This window comes from Prionailurus viverrinus, chromosome B2 (genome assembly GCF_022837055.1).
Source record: "Prionailurus viverrinus isolate Anna chromosome B2, UM_Priviv_1.0, whole genome shotgun sequence".
In the NCBI taxonomy this organism is placed as follows: Eukaryota; Metazoa; Chordata; class Mammalia; order Carnivora; family Felidae; genus Prionailurus; species Prionailurus viverrinus.
In genome coordinates this window covers 43,355,028-43,374,704 of record NC_062565.1, presented here as the reverse complement: position 1 = coordinate 43,374,704, position 19,677 = coordinate 43,355,028, and the positions used below count along the sequence as shown (strand labels likewise).

Genomic DNA, 19,677 nt, shown 5'->3' with positions numbered 1-19,677 from the left:
TAGCTTATTCCTCAGGGATACACAGCCAGCCTCTGTTCACAGTACTTAAAAGGTACACAGACAATAAGGAATAAATCCCTTCTACTGTCCACATCTGTGTAATGAAGAGACTTTTCCTGCAACAAAGTATTCAGGAGAGGGCTCCTTTTTATAATAGGAGTAAACTACCCCTCTTCTCACTTGCTTTTCCTTCCCACTATCAATCTCTGGACCTCAAGAGCAGAAAAGGAGCCACTAATCCCCTTGAGGTTGACTTCTGCTATGGAAAAGGCAGCTGTTGTAGTTTTTAAGAATCCTTAGAAGGGGTCTTGACAATAAATTATCTGAGGGTGGGGGAGGCCCAAATGTGGAAATCACGAAAATACATAAGTAATGTCCCAAAGTGCCAAGGCCACAAAGGAAACGGCACAGACAAGAAAGAAAGGAGGCCAGTAAAAGGAAGTGGGTTGTGACTTCTGACCCAACGGTGGGTTGTGGGTGGCTCTCCAACAGTGGTGATGCTTTGGAAAGGTAAAGTGTAGTGGCGAAAGGGTCCAAGTGTGCTTACGGAATCAAGGAGCCCAAGTTATTTTGGAAGGAAAGAAAAATATGTTTTCTCAGTATTTTTCCTTTCCCCTAGCTTAAGCACCACACCCACTTAGCCTTCTTTCTTCCCAGTTGGGTCACCTGTTTCAAAGTCTGTTTCTTCCGTGTCTTTGATTATTATGTTTTTTTTCCTTTAGAGAAAATTATATCCGCTTAGTACAAAACAATGGACTCATCTGAGAATGCTACATATGTGTGTCTTCTTTGTTTTTCATAGTTTCATCAGAGAGCTATCATGGGTGCTTAGAGCAAACCATCTGCAGGTGTGCTAAATTATTCTCACAAAAGTCGCTCAGACAGGTATTTAATAAGCACAAGAGAGAATTCAAGAAGAAATCTAAAAATAAAAGCTCTGACGCCTGGCTTCACTGACAGGGAGGCTAACCCAGGAAACAAAGCTCTTTACTCCCCTGCGTGCCACCTCCAAAGTGGACAGGGATGACACATTCAGTAAGTCTTTCTTGGGTTTGCTCTGCCTAGCTTCACCACTGCTCTGCCAGACTTTTTTTTTTTTTTTTTTAATGTTTTATTTACATTTGAAAGAGAGAGAGAGACAGAGCACGAAACAGGGAGGGGCAGAGAGAGGGAGAGACAGAATCCGAAGCAGGCTCCAGGCTCTGAGCTGTCGGCACAGAGCCTGCCACAGGGCTCGAACTCACAAACCATGAGATCCTGACCTGAGCCGAAGTGGGACACTTAACCCACTGAGCCACCCAGGCGCCCCTCTGCCAGCTTTTAAATGCATGCAGATTTCTGTTTTCAGAAATAAATCTGGCCTATTTCCTCTATCCCTCCTTCTCTGTGTCAATCCTTCCCTTGAGGCTGATTGTTGGACAAGAGCTCCTCAAGATCCAGATGACGTGGACTGTGGTGTCACCTGAAAGTGCTTTCAATTTCTCCCAGTAGGAAGTGAACGGAGAGAAAAAATGGAATCAACTTCATAAAACCCCGCCTTCTGGGTCTGGCATCTAAAAGTCAAACACACCGGAGTTTTTCCAATAATCAAACCTCACTCGGTCCCACCTTCTCGCTAGCGCCTCTGTTCGGATGATCAGTAACCATGTTTGGATCACGTGGCAGATCTGTTCATCTTTTTGGTCACGTTTTTCTCAATTAAAGATTCTAATGGCCGCTGAAGCAAGACAAATTACCCTCATCGTTTGTGTCTACAAACCTCTGCAACTCTGAGCTTCAGAATTCTAATGGGAAACAGAAATCATGCCTTTGATTTTAAAAAGCAGAGAGGTGGCCCTTTGTTGCCCTCCACAAACACACACACCAAATCGCTAAGACGGAAGGAATTTGAATAAAAAGCCCGCTGGTCAAACCCTCAGCCTTCAGCGACCCATCCTATTGAACAATTCTTACTGTTCAGAAGTTCTTCTTCAAATCTAACCTAAATCTATCATGCTTCAGTTAAAACCTGTTCTTTCTCCGACAGAGCCAGAAACGAAACAGCTGGTCACCATACACGGCTTAATAACTCCTCATAATTTTGAAGTCTGTTATTAAGTCATTTTTCAGCCTCCTCTTCTTGAAGCTAAATAATCCCACGTCTTTCAACTTATCCTTATAGGTTCAATTTTACAACCCTTTAATCATCATCAATGCTCTGCGCTAAACATTCCGAAGTTTTCCATGTCGCTCTTATGTTTTGAAACCCAGCTCACCTTTGGAATTACTTCTTGTCCATGAAAGCCCAAAGACTCTCCTCAAATAGGTAACCTACTGCTCTGTTTGGGTTGTTTTTGGTACAAATCTGCTCCTACGGCTCCTTCTATGAGAACAACACGGTCCTCGGGACCTGGTATTCTCACTGCTTGCCGGTCGCACAGGAGTCATTCCCTCCGCCGACTCCCACTCAGTCTTCCTCACCAGACAGAGCTCGTCCAGGTCTTTCTCAATGCACCTTCCCCAAATGATCCTATTATAAAATGAGTATCCAGCTGAGCTGAGCTGATCCACTTATGTAAACCAAGTTCTTAACCAAAAAGGTCTTAAAGTGTCTTCTCCATTGCAGACAACATCTCTGAATGTCCTGTCCTCAAGGCCTTAACTCAGAGAAGAATCTCAAGCACCTTGACAAGAATCTCCTGAGAGAGGTTGAGGGCCTGTGGGGGTACACGTGGAGAGTCTTTCTGTGCTCCTCAAATTAGGCCATGGCGGCTGTGGGTGGAATTACAGAACAGGCAACTTTGACGTATGTGATCCTGGTCACCTCTTTTTTGCAAACCTTTTCGGAACCACGCAGGCATTCTCCCAGTGCCCTCTCCTCTACCAAAACTGGACATTAGACTCAGACAGCGATCACGTTCGGGGCTTGACGTGTGATGCGCCCTCTACCTTGAGGCCTCTTCCCTGCCCTTCCTAGAGCCGGCTTCCTCTTACCCTGCAGGTCTCAGCTCTGATTTCTCCTCAAAGAGGCCTTCACTGCACACTCTAGGGTAGGTTCCTATCCGTCCTCCGATGCCCCATTATTCTTCATTGCTACATCAGTTCCCTTTACGGCACTTGTCACAATTGACAATTGGATGCAATTCTACACAAATGTTCCTTTGCTCATTTCTTGTCCGTCTTCCCCTTGGCACGCAGGCTCCTCAAAGGCGGGGGTCGTACCCGCTTTGTTTTGTGTGCCTGGCGCCTGCTAACGGTACCCACTCAAAAATAATTTTTGAAAAAAGCGATACCCCCACTGCCAGAAATATTTACATTTTAAAGCATCTCTCTAGTTGTCATTAAAAGGGGGCTCTGTTAGCTATTATAAAGGGGGCAGGTATTTTTAGTGGTGGGATGGGGCGGTGGGAGGAGGGCGTAGGGGTCCTCCTCAGACCCACCCAGCCTTAATCATTCAGGCAAGGCCAGCCCACCCTGTCACACAGACAGCCGTTGCCTCTTCCAAGATATTAACTGGAAACTGCTGTCAGCCTCGTTGCCCTGCTGCTGCTCCTTAAAGCGATCAATCTCGTTTCCAGTTATCCTCTCTCCTTTCGCTTCGACACAGCCAGGCCCCTCACGGCATTCCACTGTTGTCCTGATGCTACTTCCTCGAGGCTGTCACCTTCACAAAAGTACCAGCATCACCAGAGAAGAATATTCAGGCGACTACATATCCAAACACTAGCGGCGTGCAATCTTTGGAGACAGGGTTATGGACGCAATTCAGTCAATCTTTATTTTCCACGTTTTCTACCACAGACTTGCCCACATTTTCTTCTCACACACCCTTTTCAGAGTTAGCTTTTTGTGGGAGGGCTAACTTTATTTCACTGGTACTCAAAGTGAGATTCTGCCAAGGGTTAGGTCACACACCTCATTTTCATCTCACAAAAGTCAGTGCTTCTCAGCTCAGCTCAACTTTCGTCTGAGCGAATTCAAGACTCATTGCATAAACACACATGCACGTGCACATGCGTGTGCACACACACACACATTTATATGCCTTCTGTGTGTGAGGCCTTGTACCTTGTGACTTATCTATAATAGCAACGCTGCTACATGATGAGGCTTCCTTCTTAAGTAACGTTACTTCATAACATCAACCAAGAATACCCTGGGCTCGACACCAGGAGCTTCCACAAGCTTAATGGCAAAGCAGGGGGGAGTCTTAGTAGCGACTAACCGAGCAGGAAGAGACGTAGGCTCCTTGCCCACCTCTAGAAATCACCTGCTGACTTGCAGAGTGACACAGAGCAAATGAGTTCTCAAGTGGCCATGCCTCAGTTTACCCCCCTGTAAAATGCACAGCGCATCCCTCAAAGGGGTGTACAGAGGATCAGTGAGGTAATGTCTAAGTGTTTGGAACTCCTTGGCAGAAAGGCGCTACATAATTACTATTTGGTATTTAAGTTGCCCTTCATGTGCGCCAAGTACTTTATGATCATTCCTTAGGAGTTACTCCCAACTACTCTGAAGTTGCCTTCATGCCTATTTCTACTTGAAGGACGAAGAAACTGAACTGGGCAGAAGTGGAATGATTTGCTGAGGGTCACTACGCCTCACAGGAGGCATTTCCAGGTCCTCTGCTTCCCTTAATCATAACTGAATGCACATCTTAAACACAAACTGCCCATAGAGACGAATCCCCGGTTAAGCTACTCTGAAACAGCTCCCAGGGGACAAAAAAGTTACAACTGGTTTTTGCACGGTATCGAGCACGGTGAGAGGGTGAAACAGAAACCAAAGGTCTAGAATTAGTAACCTTGACTTCACAGTCACCCCTCTCTTACACATCCATGCTTCTCCTCACTTCTGGTAAGTACAACAGCCTATGTTTGGGCACCGTCCTAATCTTCTTGAAGGGCCCCTGTTTTCCTACTAATAATTTCCAGGGCCAAACCTACAGAGGCACAGAGCCCAGGATAAACCGTCCTGAGTCCTGCCCGGCCAAAACACAGGCTAGCATTTTTACCTAAGTTGTCGCTCGTAAAAAAATCAGCGTCAAGAAGGTTAAGAGTAAGAAGATGCATGTCGCGGAGGGTACATATGCCGTCCGAGCGTTAACGGAAAGGCAGAAAGTACCAGCTCGCTTTGGTGTGAGCTGACCTCCTCCCCACCAGCGACTTCCTGCACACAACAACCATGAGAGGTGCACGCAGCCAACACCGGAGTGGCCCCATCCACTGTGCGCAGGGAAGTTCCACCCCAGATTATGGTCTCCCGGCTCTCTTCAAGCACGCTCCTCCATCCGCACAAGAGTTCCCTCCGTCCGCTTCCTTCACTGATCCATTTACCGTATAAAAGAAGCATCTTTTGGTTGGGAGTCCCGTAGTCTCATAAAATGACAGGAAATGTGTGGACGACAACATCGAAAAACCGCTGCTCTGGTTTGCAACAGCCAAATGACCTCTGAGGACCGAATGTCATGACAGAGTCCTGTACCATAAGTTTGAATAGAAAGTTCCAAAGCAACTTAGGGCCCGCTCAAGCCAAAACAGTGAAGTAAGGGATTTAATTTCCCCTCCCCCTATGCCCCTTTCTTTGACTTCTCCCCCCTCTGCCAGAACATTCCCTCCCACCGCCTCTCGACCACTGGCCCTGGACTCTTCAGAGCTCCCCATGGTGAAAGGCACGGACATCCATTTCCCTTCATCCATCTTCCATGAAAATCTATCTGTACTGTATTCTATTCCCTTAAATCCTACTCTAACAAGCCTGATAATAATGGCCTGAAAGTCTTAGCACAAAGGAATGGTGTCCACGGGAGTCGCCCCCTTATCCGCAGTGTCCCTTTCTGTGATTTCAGTCACCCGTAGTCAACCACGGCTCAAAAGCCGACGAGCCTCACACCGTCAAGACAGTAGCCTCCCGCTATGTCACGATGCCTACATCATTCTCCGCACTTCAGCTCGTCATGTGGGCATTTTGTCATCTCACCTCCACGTGAGAAGGGGGAGTGCAGTACGGTAAGACAGTTTGAGAAGGAGAGGGTGGATAGGACCACATTCACCTAACTTTTATTAGAGTACACTGTTATAAGTGGTTATTTATCGTTGCGCATCCCTGACTGTACCTATTTATAAGTGGAACTTTATCATAGGTGGGCACATACAGGAAAAAAGTTGGTACCTATAGGGTTCAGTGCTACTGTAGTCTCAGGTGTCCACTGGGGTTCTTGGAAGGCATCTCCAGGGATGAGGGAGGGCCACTGGAGTGTGGCTCTCGGGCACTAAAGAGCAGACAGACTTTCCGCAGGGTGCCTCGCATATCACATCGTGCTGGCAGCCTGTGACATTTTCAGGAACCGCTGACGTTTTCGGGAACAAAAAGTGAGAGTTTACCACTAACAGGTTCTCAGGAAGGAACCACTAAGGGATCTGCCTCACAAAAAAGGAAACTGAATCCAGAAGGAAGAGCTGAGGTCCATGAAGGAACGGTGAGCAAAAAAATTGGTAAACATATAGGTAGATATGAAAGAAACCATTTAAACACTGATAATGACTAATCCGGGGAGTACAAAACAAGGATAAAAATATCAGAGAATGACATCAGAAGAAAGGAAGTGATTGCAGTTTAAAGAATGCTAGGGGCGCCTGGGTGGCTCAGTCGGTTAAGCGTCTGACTCTTGATTTCATCTCTGGCCATCATCTCATGGTTCGTGAGATTGAGCCCCGCGTCGGGCTCCATACAGACAGCACAGAGCCTCGTTGCGATCCTCTTGCTCCCTCTCTCTCTCTCTGCCCCTCCACGGCTCATGCTCGCTCGCTCTCAGCATAAGTAATAAACATGTTTAAAAAATAAATAAAATAAGGTATGCTAAAGTTCTTACACTAGGTAAGGTAAGTCCTTACCTAGTGTAAGTCCTTACACTAGGAGGTAGACAGAGATCCTAATTACTTTTATGAAGACAAATACACGTGTTAACTATTAAAAGAAAGAAAGAAATGAAATGATAATCTTCAATCCAGTAGAGGAGGAAGGCTGGCACATATCTAAAACAAAACCGAATAGGACATGTTCTGTAAAGGGGAAATAGCTGCAAAAGGAGGAAATGCAGAAATGTAAAATCCAAAAGCTCACACCTTAAAATTATAGAATCCTGAACTAGTAACAGTATGCCAGACCTGAAAAGCATCAGAAACCCATACTGCTAGGGCCAACCTACAGCAAACCTGTGATGCTTGAAGTCAGCTGTGACTCCCTACCTCCAAGGCTGGCTAAGGCCCTACCTACACACCTGAGTCACTGTTGACTTTCTAGTGTCCAGGACTTCATTACTCACTCTCCCTTTATCTCTCCAAACGTGCTCCCGATACAGGATTCCGGATCGCTTTCATCGACTTACTATGAATGGAAGTCTGAGTTACCGTTTCCGGAGGTGTTTGGATTGAAGCCTTAGTCCTGAATTTGAATAAGTGCTTTGGTCTATTAGCAACTAGATTCGAGGCACCACTACACAGAAGTAGAGGAACTGGGAGCCCTTCCTTTGCTACTAAACTGCCACAGCCCCAAATACAGTCTCCCACTTGAACTGTCGCGTATGACCTTGAATTCGTATCCACATGGCTTTTATGCTCTGTCAATTTCCAAAAGTTACTTGGAAAACATGAGCAGTAATTTTCCATACCTGCCCAGATACAAACTTTTGAGATTTTACGTGAAGACGACAGATGTGCTTTAATTGACATCACAAACGCATCCTACGAACGTGCTAGGTAGGGACAAGTATGAATATAAAGAGCCAATAATCTTTGTCCTCTGTTATCTTTAAGAATACCCTCTTCTTGGGGCGCCCGGGTGGCACAGTCGGTTAAGCGTCCGACTTCAGCCAGGTCACGATCTCGCGGTCCAGGAGTTGGAGCCCCGCGTCGGGCTCTGGGCTGATGGCTCAGGGCCTGGAGCCTGTTTCCGATTCTGTGTCTCCCTCTCTCTCTGCCCCTCCCCCGTTCATGCTCTGTCTCTCTCTGTCCCAAAAATAAATAAACGTTGAAAAAAAATAAATAAATAAATAAATAAAAAAGAATACCCTCTTCTCCTCTGGTCCAGTCCTCTTTGAAGAAAATGTTATAGTACAAACAAAACGGAAATAAGGTGGTTCAGTGATCTATCAGGAATTTTCTTTCTTGGGAAGGGAAATTTACTTTTGATAAATTAATAAGAAATCAATCAATATAAGCCCCAAATCTGTTTCTCTCTCACGTCCCTAACGCTGTTTTAAGAATGAATGATTTCTGGGGCACCTGGGTGGCTCAGTCAGTTAAGCGTCTAGTTCTTGACCTCGTGGTTCATGAGATCGAGCCCCACGCTGGGCTCTACGCTGACAGTGTGGAGCCTGTATGGGATTCTCTCTCTGCCCCTCCCCTGCTCGTTCTCTAAATAAATAAATAAATAAATAAATAAATAAGCATGAAAAGTTAAAAGAAAAAAATGATGATTTCTGACTTGCACCAAAATACAAACTCCTGACCCACTGGATCAAGTAGATGTGTGTTTTCAGCAGACATATCACTTGGGAACCTGCCATCAACTGGAGCATATGCATGTGGAAAATGTGCTCTTATTGTGAAAGCCACAGCTCCTTGTTAACACAAGTCCCATACAATGAGAAAGCACATTCAGAACCGGGAAGCCAGGGAAAAGTGCAGGAGAGGGACATAAGCATGTTTTAACGGCTGTGATAATTTGCCATGAAAGGATGTTAAGGCCACAGCGCCTTGCTGCAGCATGCCATGTGCTGCTGAATTAAATTACTGCCATGCAGTCTGCTGGCGAAGGAATGTGTAAACAGGCCATATAGCCTTGCATCAGTTCCACAGAATGTTGCACAACACAAAATGCCTCTCGATGTGTCATTTCCTTCTTGGCCATCTTCCCAGCTCCTGACAGTCAGTCAACAACAAAAAAAAAAAAAGGACTGAAAGAGATTTAGAACTGCTCCTCTCAAGTGCACATTCCACCAACCACCAGACATGACCTCTACCGGTGCTCCTGACCGCACCCCCCATCCTTCTTAAAGAAAGGGAGAAAAGGAACAGTTGTGTGTGTGTGTGGCGGGGGGGGGGGGGGGGGTTACCTGTTATTATCCTCTTAAGTCAAAGATTTTCAACAATGCTTTATACACTAGTAACTCAGTGTTTACTATTTTTGACCATCAAATTTTGGCTTATGTTGGCTGACTTGTAAATATCAAAACACAGCATTTCCCTGTAACTTCCATTCCTGGGGCAAGCTTCAGAGACAGCAAAGAACCAGGAGAAGTCTGCAAGGCAAGAAGGTACCAGCTTTTCTACTAATGCTTTGTGCTAAGGACTAAAATTCAGGCCTGTAGCATGAAGAGTATGGTTGAAGACCTATCAAGATTTTCTCACACCGTCTTCACAGACAGAAAGAATGTGAATGCAAGAAGCTCCAACAACCTTAAACAAGTTCTTCTGCTATCCCTCCATCCAATACATTTTATATGTCCCCCGCCTTTCACAGGTGACCAACCTCTAAATATACCCAACCGCCGTCTATAAATGAGCAGAGGACATGGGCCAACCACCATGAAAAGCCCATTCACCCAACTGGGATGAAGAGTAGTAGAGGAAGAAGGCCAGCCACCAGTGAAATCAACTGGAGTGAGGAAAAGGCCAAGCCCTCCATGCTCTCCACCTTTCATGGGGCTGGAACACAGGCCTGGGTGGAACAGAATTGGAGATGATCCTGGCCCAGACTACCCTATGTTGTTTAAGTCTGTTACCTTAGGTTCGTAAGGTAAAATTTCTGCCACTGGAAGTGCCTTAAGAACACGGACTCATAAGGGCGCCTGGGTGGCTCAAGTGGTTAAGTGTCCAACTTCAGCTCAGGTCATGATCTCATGGCCCATGAGTTCAAGCCCCACATCAGGCTCTGTGCTAACAGCTCAGAGCCTGGCGCCTGCTTCGGATTCTGTGTTTCCCTCACTCTCTGCCCCTCCCCCACCTGCGCACGCGTGTGCGCGCGTGCTCACCCTCTCTCAAAAAATAAATAAACATTCAGGTGCCTGGGCGGCTCCGTTGGTTAAGCGTCTGACTTTGGCTCAGGTCATGATTTCACAGTTTGCTGGTTCAAGCCCCATGTCAGGTTCTGTGCTGACAGCTCGGAGCTTGGACGGAGCCTGCTTTAGATTCTGTGTCTCCCTCTCTCTCTCTGCCCCTCCCCTGCTCACACTCTGTGTCTCTCTCTCAAAAATAAAGGTTAAAAAAAATTTTTTTAATAAATAAATAAACATAAAATATTTTTTTAAAAACACAGAATAATAACCTGATCTCTGAAGAAGTATAGATTTGTGATGCACAGGTGAGAATGCGCCACCAGGAAAAGAAACCAGTTTGGCTGATGACCTAAGCCCGACAAGCTGAGCGAGCCAGGGTGCTGAGGCAGTCCGAGAAACACAAACACTGCCTTGCACTTCCAAAGAGCCTCTCCCTCACCGAAGTGCCAGCCTTGCTCAAGTCAAAATGCAGCCGAGCAGGGCAGCGTTGTAGGAAAGGAGTTTGATCAACTGGAAAGAGGCAGGGCTTCCTCCTTCTCCCACCAGGTCAGGACAGGTGGCTAGCTGGTCAGCAGTGAACAGTAGTGTCCCAGCAGATGGTGGCTTTGGTCTCTCCTTAAAGAGTGACTATGATCTGCTTCTCTAAGGCACACCACTCAAATCCCATCAGACAGCCACTCATGTGTGTTAGGTTATCGGGTCTGCAGATGTGCTGGCAAGTGAGAACTTCCAAAGCTGGGTGATATAAAGCATAAAACCTCCAGTCTCATCCACTTGAGGATTCATAAAATACTTCTGCTACAGACTTGCCATGGTGCCAGCCAAAGCTAATAACCTCTTTGTGTTCAAACATCAAATGTTCTATTCTTATACGAGTATTGATCTGGTGCAGCTTGATTTGACCTGCTAATACCGAGCACCCCAAGGTAACACTCACCCTTAATTCATCTGATAATTACCAAATATCTCCAATTCAGAAGGAAGCTACTATAATTAAAACTTGGGGGTCACTGCACAGAGTCTTTTTTAAAAAAAAGAAAACGGGGTGGGTGGGAAAGTAGGGTGAAGCCTTTGTGATTTTGATGGTTGGGTTCTTGAATGCACCGTAGCAGGGGAGAAGGCCCCTGTGATTGTGAATTAATATAATTAGAGGGGATTGGGTGGAGACTCAGGTTTCTCCTTAAAACTCTGATAAGCTGCCATAGTGCAGCTGCCTGACCCCCAGCCTCATTTGTCCTGCCCCCTTGAGTGTTGCACACATCCTGTAAACTGTGGACAGAAAACCTTGCAGAACTTCTTTTTTTAAATTTCTTATTTATTTGTGAGGTGGAGGGGGAGCAAGTGGGGCAAGGCAGAGAGAGAGAGAGGGAGACACAGACTCCAAAGCAGGCTCCAGGCTCTGAGCTGTCAGCACAGACGCGGGGCTCGAACTCATGAACCATGAGATCATGACCTGAGCCAAAGTCAGATGCTTTAACCAACTGAGCCACCCAGGCGCCCCACAACCTTGCAGAATGTTAAATGCCCCCTCCCCGAGATTAAGAAGTCAAGAGAGCTTTCATAAGGTGATACCTCAAAACAATCATTTCTCCTGTTGCAACAATGACATTTACCATCTAAGCACTTATGGAAGTTGATGATATTGGTGAGTGAGCCAATGAACCACTGCCCCCATCATTCATAGCTCTGTGGATTTCTTCCCCTTCAATCTAGGCTGCACCTGTATCTTGCTTCAACCAACAGTATATGGAAGAAGTGACTCCATGCCAGTTCTGAGCCTTAAGAAAGCCTAAAAGGTCCTACTCTCATAGCTTTGGGTGCCCTGACCTACCATATGAGAAGTCGGGCTGTGCTGGACAGACCACATGGAAAGGCCATGCAGAGGGGAAAGGCCCCACTCCCCCGTTCCAACCTCCTTGCCATCCCGCCGAGGCAGCAGATAGAAGAATGAAACCACCATGGGTGCTCTGGCACCAGCCACAATCTTCCCACGGCCACACAAAAGACCCCAAGCAAGACTGCAGAAAACCGATCCAGATGAACCCCAGGCAGCCCGCCGAACCATGAGAAATAATCACCTGGTTGTTGATTTCAGCCATTCTGTTTCGGGATCGTTTGTTATGTATCAATAGATCACTGAAAGAACAGCACGAGGATGTAAAGGATCCCCACTATGGAAGGTGATTTTTTTTCTTTTTCCATCCTCTGCACAGCCAATAATACCTTTTCCCCATCAGCCCTCTTCCCTAACCCAGAACCACATCGCCGACGTGGCTAACCAAGCTTTCACCTTCCTGGAGAAAGTCTTGAAGTCAGACTGCAGCCAGGACCAAGGGCAGACGTGGAACAAAGGATCCTAATAGAAACTGATGTTTGAAAGAGGTAGGCATCCGGACGCACTGCTGCTGACGCTACACTGACTTCTCCCGCCTTGCAGGAGGTCAAAACGCCTTGCCTCAACACAAGACGTACAAATTTGGGATCCTGGATATGATGTCATGTCTTAAAACGATAAGCTGGCAAAGAAAACAAATGGCATTTTGTAAAGATGTGCACCGTTTTCATGTTTACGCTACTTAAGATGAAGGTTCTAATAAGTCATCGGCTATGTTCCTTTCAAGGGAAGTTTTATAACCGAGATGAATCACAACTGCAGAAGATCAAAGTTAAAAAACATCAATGATGCCATGGGGTACTTTTTAATCTTGTAATGAGTGATGATCATGTGCTCTTATGAAGTGAGTCCAACTGCCAGCGCCAGATGTGTATATTGAGAAAAGAAGTTGTTTGTGATGTGACAGCACCCGTTCAGCTGCCAGAGACAAAAAACATGGAAGGATGAAACCTTTCTGATTTTTGAGTGAAAAGCAAGTCCTGGCAGATGTGCTGATAAGCAGGGCCTCAGAGGGGGGCACCAGTGCCATCGCGTCTTGGGATGCTTCTTTGCCGCCAATTTTGTTTTTCATCCCTTCTGCAGCGCTGTCCCCAGGCAGCATGAATACCTGCTCAAGGCACCCGTTTCTAACACTTACGAGTGTCATGTACCAAGGCGCAGAAATTAGTAAAACCGTCTGCAAGAAGAAAAAAAAAAATAGCCCACGGGGGAGCAGAATCTAGATTCTAATCTATTTCCCGGAAGCATATTATAAGCAAAACTCTACAGCAAACTTTTGACACTGAAGGGAATTTATGTAATAACAGCTAACACTTAACAGGCAGTAAATAGATGACAGTCACTGTGTTAGCATTTTACATACATTACATCATTTTACATCTCTGCAGCAACTGATGAGGAAAATACTGTTCCTATTCTCACTCTAACAGATGAGGAAACTGAGGCAAACAGAGGTTAGGTGACTCACTTACCGCCATACAACTAGGAAGTGGTGGAGCTGGGATTTCAATCCAGACAGTCTGACACCAAAGCCCACACCCTTAATCACTGTGCTAGGCTGAATAAAGACCCAACCAGGTAACTCAGAATTTGTCCTTGTCCAAATAGCTGATCTACCAAAAGGAGCCTTTTCAACATATACTCTGATCTCTGGAAGAAGGAGTAAGATTCCATTAACAGGAATAAATGCTATAAAATCCTCAGCTTCATCAAACCATTACAATAATAAGCAGATGGATCCTATCTTTAGGACAATCACTACTTAAATAATTATAATTTTGCGGGAGAGAAGGCTAAAACAATTGCATTGTCTTTTTCTCTCTCCGCAGGAAAGCCTTTTTCTAAGGCCCTAGTCTGGTAAGGGTTAACGATGTAAGTCATTCGGAAATCTAGAGTAAGGGTTGGCAAACAGCAACTTGTATGCCCAATCTGACCCACCACCTGTTCTTGTAAATAAAGATTTATTGAAACACAGCCACAACCACTCGCTTATGTATTGGCTAAGGCTGCTTTTAAGCTACAATGCCAGAGTTGAGCGCTTGTGGTAGGGAGAGATGTGGCCCACAGAGCTAAAATTATTTCCTATTTGACACTTCATAGAAAAAGTTTGCCAACCCACATTCTAGACTTTTTTTTCCTTTTAACATTATATATGTACCAATCAATCAAAATCTTATTATAGTTGAAGAAAATGGAAAATCCTGTGCATTTTTCACACCTGGGAGTCTCAAATTTAAAGAATAATATTGAGGGGCGCCTGGGTGGCTCAGCTGGTTAAGCATCCAAATTCGGCTGAGGTCATATCTCACAGTTCGTGGGTTCAAGCCCCGTGTTGGGCTCTGTGCTGACTGCTCAGAGCCTGGAGCCTGCTTCAGAATCTCCCTCTCTCTCTGCCCCTCCCCTGCTCACACTCTCTCTCTCAAAAATAAATAAACATTAAAAAAAAAAAGAACAATATTGAGAAGAGTGCTATACAATGCCCTAGATCGCCAAGAGCAGAGCAGAAGGAAATAATATAGCACAGAGAGTCAAGGTTATAGGATTAAGATGTTACTGATACCATACCCTTGCTTGTATCCAGGCACTGAGTTCGGCAACCCACCTTGCATGATGTCAGAGAAATGACTTCACATTGTCACATAATTTCTGGTTTGTGAAAAATGTTACTCAAGCTAAGCTAGGGCAGTGGTCTGCCGCTCAAGAACTCTACCTGCCCACCCCCCAAGCATCATCGGCAGCACCCAAAGCCTGAACTCAGGTCACACATATACCATCTGCCCCTCTACTCTGAACCCTCCTTGCTTTCAGAGCACTTCTTGGCCTTTAGTGATCAACTAATCACTTCTGCCAACAACCTCCTGGGAATGAGGGAATGGTAGCCTCCCTTGAAAGAGAAGGGGCTTTCCCAAAGCTACCCTGCTTCCTCACCTTCTGTCACCCCTTTGAGAATGGGACAGCACCCACCCACCCTTCCCTGCTTCCTCCCCCAACCATCAACTTTTGAACATCAGCTCTGGAGTGTATGGACTCATACACAAACAGAGGCACGCAGACATACACACACATAATAGTGGTTTTTCCAAGAACTGAGAAAAGCTGCTGAGATCAGCAGGAAACATCTTTGAGAGATAAAGATTAGCAGTGCTGACTGTCAAAAGACTACTGTCCTGCTTTATGCATGACTGCAGTGGGTGTCCCTGCCTTTTGAGGAACTCAAGAGCTAATTAGATAACCTGTGTCTCCCATCACAAGGTGTCTTCCCCAATTTATGGCAGTCCAGAAAAGTCAGCCAAAGCACCAAACCAGACAAGACAGCCCCTGTCTTGGACCTTAGAACCAGAGATTAGGGGCTACTGGAGACAGGTGTGTGACAATCGCCCAATAGACCGTTCGCAAACCAAACAGAGCCAGCAGTGACCCGACCTTGTGAACTGAGAAGAAGCAATACACATGAAAGGAGGAGAAAGGAAAAACCTCAAAGACTGGCTTTTGAGGCAGGAAACCTCCCTACTTCAGACAAGCAGTCAGCCTTTGTGAGAAGAGACAGTGGCAAGAAGGACCGAAGGCACTGTCTGTTCCCACTGCTAAAAGACACGCTACTTGGGGAGAGGAAAACTTTACCAGCCCTTTTCTCTCAGTTTTAGGAAAAAAGAAGAAATGTCACTCTTACTGTCTAGACAGATGTATCATCATACAACAAATATTCTGCCAGCTGTACCTCCATCACAAACCAAATTAAACTCTCTAAACACAATAGCTAGGACTCCAATGTGCTCACTCATCAAAGGCAGAGTTCAATATGTTTCCATTGGCACAGAATTTTTCATGTTATATATATCAAATAATCTTTAATCTCTAAATATGTCCAAATGGTGCTGTACCAAGTTTGATCAAATCAGGTTTTGGGGGGCGGGGGGGGCGGGGGGCGGAGAAAGCCTGTCTCAATTTAGATTTAGGAGGAAAATGCATATTGATTGGCCCAAACGGATGATGGGCACTACCTTAAACAGACGCTGGATGAACCTTCTGGATGTCCAGACAGACAAATACACAAAGGCGGATTTAAACCTGGTTTGACTCTATCTGTTAAAAGAAACTATCTATAACAATTACCAGAACATGACCAAACAACAGTGTTGTAACAATCAAGCAAGTTATCATTTGCAAATAAATTCTTTGTAATTAAGCAGTGTGCTCTTTATAAAGGGAATTGAGTGGGCGAGCTAAAAAGTTAAGACACATTCTTAGACCATGGGAAACACACGCAAATGCTTTTTGACTAAGCTCAAGATTTTGCAGACTTGTTGTTTTCTTCCTCAGCTCTCATGGGTCTGTTCTGCCCTGTCTATTGTGTGCAGTGGGGGAGCAGAATGCCTTAGCAAGGAGTTACAGTGACTGAATAATTGTCCACTCGTGTCCCCAAGCGGTGTAGGCCTTAGCGATTTTGTGGCAAAATCAAAAGTGTGATTTGATTTTCTACCAACTGTGAAGTTTGACTAACTGTCCCTCGTGAAAATACACACAGGTAAACACAGGTAGCAAACTCTGCAAAGAAACCATTTACGTAAAAGTAGCACTAACTTCCTTGGGATTAGTTCCTCGGGGGGGGGGGGGGGGGGGGGAGGGGGGTCTCCACACACCCTGTTACCATCTCCAATAGGAAGGCAAGTACTTACTTCTGGGTTCCCGGGGTCCATCCACTGTAACTTTAATAGCTCTGTGATAGGTGGCTACTTGGGGAGGGTTTGTGAAGACAGTTATGGTCAAGGTGAAACTCTTGCCTGCAGATGTAAAGGGGAAAATCCATAGTGAATATAAAAAGACAGTACCGATGATAACAGAGCAGCATAGACGTCCAGAAATTGCGCGTCGGCATCTCTGAGGAGCTCATGAAACCAACACAGGGGTCAGGACTCCTTGTTCTAAATTAGAAAGCCTGGGATGGCCACTTTACACAGTGATCACACACATGGCGTGTGTGGGTCATCGCCTCCATCGCCGCGCTCGCTATACAAGAGGACTCCGGTTCCCAGAAAAGCTGCTCAGTGGCCACAGTTGTAATGAAAACAGAAACTCTGGTCCACTTGAGGAAGCTTCTCCTCCTTTCAGTTTTCTCCAACATCAGGAACACATCCAAACACAGACAATTTTAGACGTCTTTATTTAGGATTAGGTCATGACCCCATGAGAGAACAATAGTAAATCACTGTTGATTATGTTATTTACTTCACATGGCTTCAGCATTTCATTTGCTTAACTGCACTACAATAAGAAGATGAAAGAGGACGGTTCTTATGGGAATCATTTTAACAGGAGCCAGTGTCTCCTGTCCTGGCCTTAATGTGCCTGTGGTAGGATGATTTCATCATTACTGGAACAAAGTTTTTCTCCTCCCTGCCCACCCCCTTTCCCTAAACACCCATCCTTGCTGTTGAGTCTTGAAATAACTCCCTGACAGTGACTTATGTTTTGCTAAATGTATATGACATCTCCCAATATAAATACGAATTTTTGCTTTTAGCAGAGGGTGTGCTTCATTGAAATATTACATCTGATGTTTCAAATTAATGAGCTGAAGGTGATGAATGGGGGGTGGGGGGTTGGGAAAGACAGAAAAGTTTGGTCGCAGAATCGGATGTTTGCTTTCTCCAGAAGAAGATACCAGACTCTGCTACACAGACTCACTGACAGTTGTAATCAGTTAGATTTGCAACGGTTAGTCATGTCAGATAGTCAAAACTGCAAACTGTTACAAGACAGGAAAAGGTGGGCGTGAAACAGTGACTCAATAAAACCTTCAGCGATCTCAGGCCAGAGTATTCATTTGGCCTGCTCCTGTAACAGACCTTGAAACAGCTCATTTTGTTTTGTTTTCTGGTCAGAGACTGTTTTTCCCTCTACTGAAAGCTTGAGGGTATTAAATCAAAACACAAATCTTAAACAATATGTAGCAATGCAGAGTTTAATGCAATCTTTTCAAAGCTTAATATGGAACAGGTTATATACAAGGCTTAATGTAGAACAGGTCTTTGGCTGTCAAATCTAGTGAATGGGTTTTCTTTTCAACCCAGACCATGTAAGTTCCTAAAATATGTTTAAGACACACATCGTTTGTTACTCCATATATATAGTTTTAAGTCTCTTTGGCAATGCTTTTCCATGGCCAATATAAAAAAAAGGGGGGGGGGAGGAAAAACAGAAGTGGGGGAGGAGGGAGGACAGCAAAAGATGAATATTGATTAGAAAACTATTAAATGCCAGCCTTTTTATCTCATTTAATTATCTATAAGATAATTATAATAATTACATTATCTCATTTTAATCGTATCCAGTTAGGTTCATCACCCCCATCTCACAAATGAGGAAACCAAAGCCCAGGGAGGCTTAGTAATTCAACCACACAACTAATAAGAAGAAAAAAATCAGGGTCTGAACCCAGGTCTTCCAGAGTTTAAAATCAGTGTTCTTCTTTGTCAGAGAACATCCTAAACAATTAATTCGATAATTTATTTCTACACATGTCCCAATAAGCTCTATAAGACCAAGAAACAGTAAATATAAATCCACTAATGTAGTATCTCAGCCAGGATGATGAAAGCATTAATTCTGTAAGTATCACTGATCTGTCATATTTCATCCATTATAGATCGAATGTTACATGGGTTTAAGAAATGCAGTTGTCTGGGTAGGGACCAGAGGATTTATTATAAACATTCAGGCTAGCTGGAAGAAAAAGGCAGCTGGGAGTCTAAGCTAATTACAAAAAACTCAGAATCTATAGAATTGGAGATTAGAATGTTGACTAGGAAGCCACTGGATCCAGATCAAGACCTCAAAACAATGTAGAGATCTGGAGGAGTGAATGGGCTGTTTCCCTAGATTGAAAGTCAATTTATATTAAACCCTAGAAGATGACATCCTGGGTCGGATTAATGGTCCATGAGCCAGGACTGCAATCCTGCAAGGACAGTGCTTGGAAGGCAGTTGCCATCCATGTCGTGAATCTTAATAAATCAAGGATGTATAGGTCTCGATTGTCCTTAATGAGGGTAAGTAACTTGCTAGCAATACAGTCCGTGAATTTGTCAAAAACTGGTTCTGGGAATACTTCTATTTGAGACTTTCACATCTTACTTAGACTATTAAAAGTCATCGGTGCTCCTCCCAAATTCAAACACCTTGCGTAAGAACAAAAGCCAATTATAAAATTCATTCTGTGAGTATGAAGCATCTAAATGTTCAACGCGTTACCAATAAACATTTCTTTTTCAAAACAGGTGCGTTTGGGGGCAGGGGGGAGAAACAAGCATTTAGGTACGACTACAATCTGCTAAATCAAATCCTAAGGAACAAGATGTACTTTAACAACGGAAATAAAAATCAAGGAGGTCCCTTCTACCTCTTATTGCCCATTCAGAAGGAACATGAACATCATGTTCAAGAAACTTCCAGAAACTACCACCCAACGAAGCAACTGGTTTTTCACCTTAAAAGTAATAACCAATTTCCTAAATCAAATGTTTACAGGAGTATTCACGATTTACTTACATTTTCAGAAAGTTTTTGAAAAAAGGTTTTACCAAATTCCACTGCTTGTCACTTTCCATAACTGATAAAAAAAAAAAATTCAGGCTTCTGTTTAAAAAATGCAGGCTCCTATTTAGGGAGCTAGCTCATGAGACAACTGAGCTACCACCCGTGGCTTCCTCTAGGAACTACTTCCAAATTATTATGTCCTTAAGACATA

The 19,677-nt window shown here is 44.7% G+C and overlaps 1 protein-coding gene across 8 annotated transcripts in view; it reads right to left on the bottom strand.

Moving 5' to 3' along the window:
- RUNX2 (RUNX family transcription factor 2) overlaps positions 1-19,677 on the bottom strand; it is a 326,243-nt gene that overhangs the window by 198,822 nt on the left and 107,744 nt on the right. For all 8 annotated transcript variants that reach the window (XM_047858043.1, XM_047858046.1, XM_047858044.1 and 5 more), the window contains one exon: positions 16,607-16,711. In XM_047858043.1, coding sequence (XP_047713999.1) covers positions 16,607-16,711 — 105 coding nt within the window. The remainder of the gene's footprint in view (positions 1-16,606; positions 16,712-19,677) is intronic.